The sequence below is a fragment of the Musa acuminata genome, chromosome BXJ1-3 (assembly GCF_036884655.1).
Source record: "Musa acuminata AAA Group cultivar baxijiao chromosome BXJ1-3, Cavendish_Baxijiao_AAA, whole genome shotgun sequence".
In the NCBI taxonomy this organism is placed as follows: domain Eukaryota; kingdom Viridiplantae; phylum Streptophyta; class Magnoliopsida; order Zingiberales; family Musaceae; genus Musa; species Musa acuminata.
Genome location: NC_088329.1, coordinates 32495238 through 32497500, shown reverse-complemented (window position 1 = coordinate 32497500; position 2263 = coordinate 32495238). Strand labels below are relative to the sequence as shown.

General features: G+C 51.7%; 1 protein-coding gene across 1 annotated transcript in view; it reads left to right on the top strand.

The window, feature by feature from the left end:
* The window catches only part of LOC103978358 (uncharacterized), a 1423-nt gene extending 300 nt beyond the window's left edge, over window positions 1-1123 (top strand). The window contains exon 1 of the mRNA XM_009394125.3: window positions 1-1123. This exon is cut by the window's left edge and continues 300 nt beyond it. Coding sequence (XP_009392400.2) covers window positions 176-1024 — 849 coding nt within the window. The 5' untranslated portion in view covers window positions 1-175 and the 3' untranslated portion in view covers window positions 1025-1123.
* Window positions 1124-2263: the final 1140 nt, after the last annotated feature.

The window sequence follows — 2263 nt, the reverse complement described above, 5'->3', positions numbered from 1 at the left end:
GAAACACTCCACCCCCTAACCTTAAGCCAAGCAACGCTCAACCGCTTCCTCTTCTGGTTTATTAACTCCACTTCCTCCACTCTCTCATGGCGACACCGACAAAGAAGCCATAGCAGACCATACCAGAGGAAGAGGAGATATAAATCGAAAGACAGAGAGACACGTACCTCTCATCATGGCTTCCTCCAGCTTCCATGAAGAGGAGACGGACGATGGCTTCGTCTCCGCCGTCCGCCACGAGTCCCCGCAGCAGATCCCCGCCGCTCCTCAGTGCACACAGGAGTCGCTACAGCTGGATGACGGCGGGGGCGACGAGTCAGAGGACGACGACGACTTCGAATTCGCTTTCGTGATCAAGGACCCTGACGGCGGTCAGGACATTACCGCCGACGAGATCTTCTCCGACGGCCAGATCCGCCCCGTCTACCCCGTCTTCGGCCGCGCCCTCCTCCTCGCCGACGACGACGGCCTTAGCCGCCGCGGGAGAGCGGCGGCGGAGCTGGAGGAGGAGCGCGCGACCTCGGCGGTGCGGGGAACCCTCCGCCACCTCTTGATCGCGGAGCGGGAGGAGAACCTTGGCGCGTCATCGTCGTCCTCGTCCTTGGCGGCGGACGAGCTCGCTGGGGTCCCGCCGGGGACGTACTGCGTGTGGGCCCCCAGGTCGGCGGCGCTGACGCCGACTCGGTGCAAGAAGAGCCGATCCACGGGGTCCTCCTCCCTACGGTGGCGGCTCCGGGACCTGGTGGTCGGGCGGAGCCACAGCGACGGGAAGGAGAAGTTCGTGTTTCTCGCAGCCGGGGAGGACAACGACAAGGAGAAGGAAAGCCGTTGCCGTGTAACCAAGACGGAGGAGACGGGGAAGGGCAAGGAGGACAAGGCGAAGGGGAAGCGTGGTGAGGCGACCGAGGTGGATATAGCCACCGCTCATCGGATCTATTACGGGAGCCGCGGCGGCGCCCGGAGGTCGTTCCTACCGTACAAGCAGGACTTGCTTGGCTACTTTGCGAATGTGAACGGGATTTAGCCGGAGGCATCGCCCTTTTTTGAATCTCTCTCTCTCTCTTTCTGTTCCTATCTTTAATGGTTATAATTTCTTAGCTAGAAGACCTCTTCTTCTTTTTTACTGTGGCCGTGTGAAGCTTGTTCGTGTTGACATGGAAGTACCAGTGTGACCGCTTTACACTTGTTGTGCTAGTGTGTGTGTGGGGATGGGGGAATGGTCAACCTTCTGTCATTGACTAGTGTTGACCACCATGGTGCCTCGTAGGGTAGTGCACGTTGATGGCAATGGTGGTGTGTAATCATATTTACTAAACCCTAAGTTAGTGACATGACAAGACGATAATTTGCAACAACTCCTCCATGAAATATATAATCTAATCGAAGAGAAATGACCCATCATGTAATTTATCATGAATTGATTCGATTTGTGGTCCCAGACAGTGACACCTGCTTTACACTTGGCGGTGCTTGCTTTGTTAGTTTCGTAGACTTAAGCAAAAGATGAAATCGAAAGTAAGAAAATGGACATCTAAGTCACACAAAGAAGAAATGGAGACATGGAATTGATATGCTCGAGTGGTCCCTGCCATGGTGCTGCCAAACTTTGTGTGCGTGCTGAAGCTTGGCATTTCTTTATGGGAAAAAAGCTCATGAACACGGTGAAATATTATTAGGATATCAGTGGCTGGTCATGTACCTGAAGAGACCTTGGAGACCAATGATGTTGGATCTGACACCACAAAGTTCCCTGTGTTTGATCCTTGGATACGTCAAGAGACCAAGCTGAAATGGTGCGAGCAGCTCCTGCTGGAAGCAGCCATGACTGCACTGTATTAAATCTTGGATATCCATGTAAATCCTGCTCAAGAATTAAGGAACTATGCGTACTTATTAGAACAAAAACAAATGCTTGTTAAAACAATTTATCATGGGAAAGAAACCAATCACAGGTGTGTCGTTTTCACCCTTGATGTCACTGCTGTTAACCTGGAATGATCTGGTTTGGTGCTTCAACATCAGCTATGTGGAAATTTTTTGGCAATGTCAAATTGCACTACTAACAGCGGTGCTTGCTGGGGCCATGATAAAGAAATGGATAGCAAACTACGCTGCCCATTACACCAGGATTCAATGGAATCATGTGCAATTACATTACAGTTAGCTACCTCTTCCTCCATGCTCGAGGTTTTCTTCTCTCTGCAGTCTCATTTTCTTGTGAAGTTACATCAAACAGGTAATTAGCCACCGCATACATGACCGG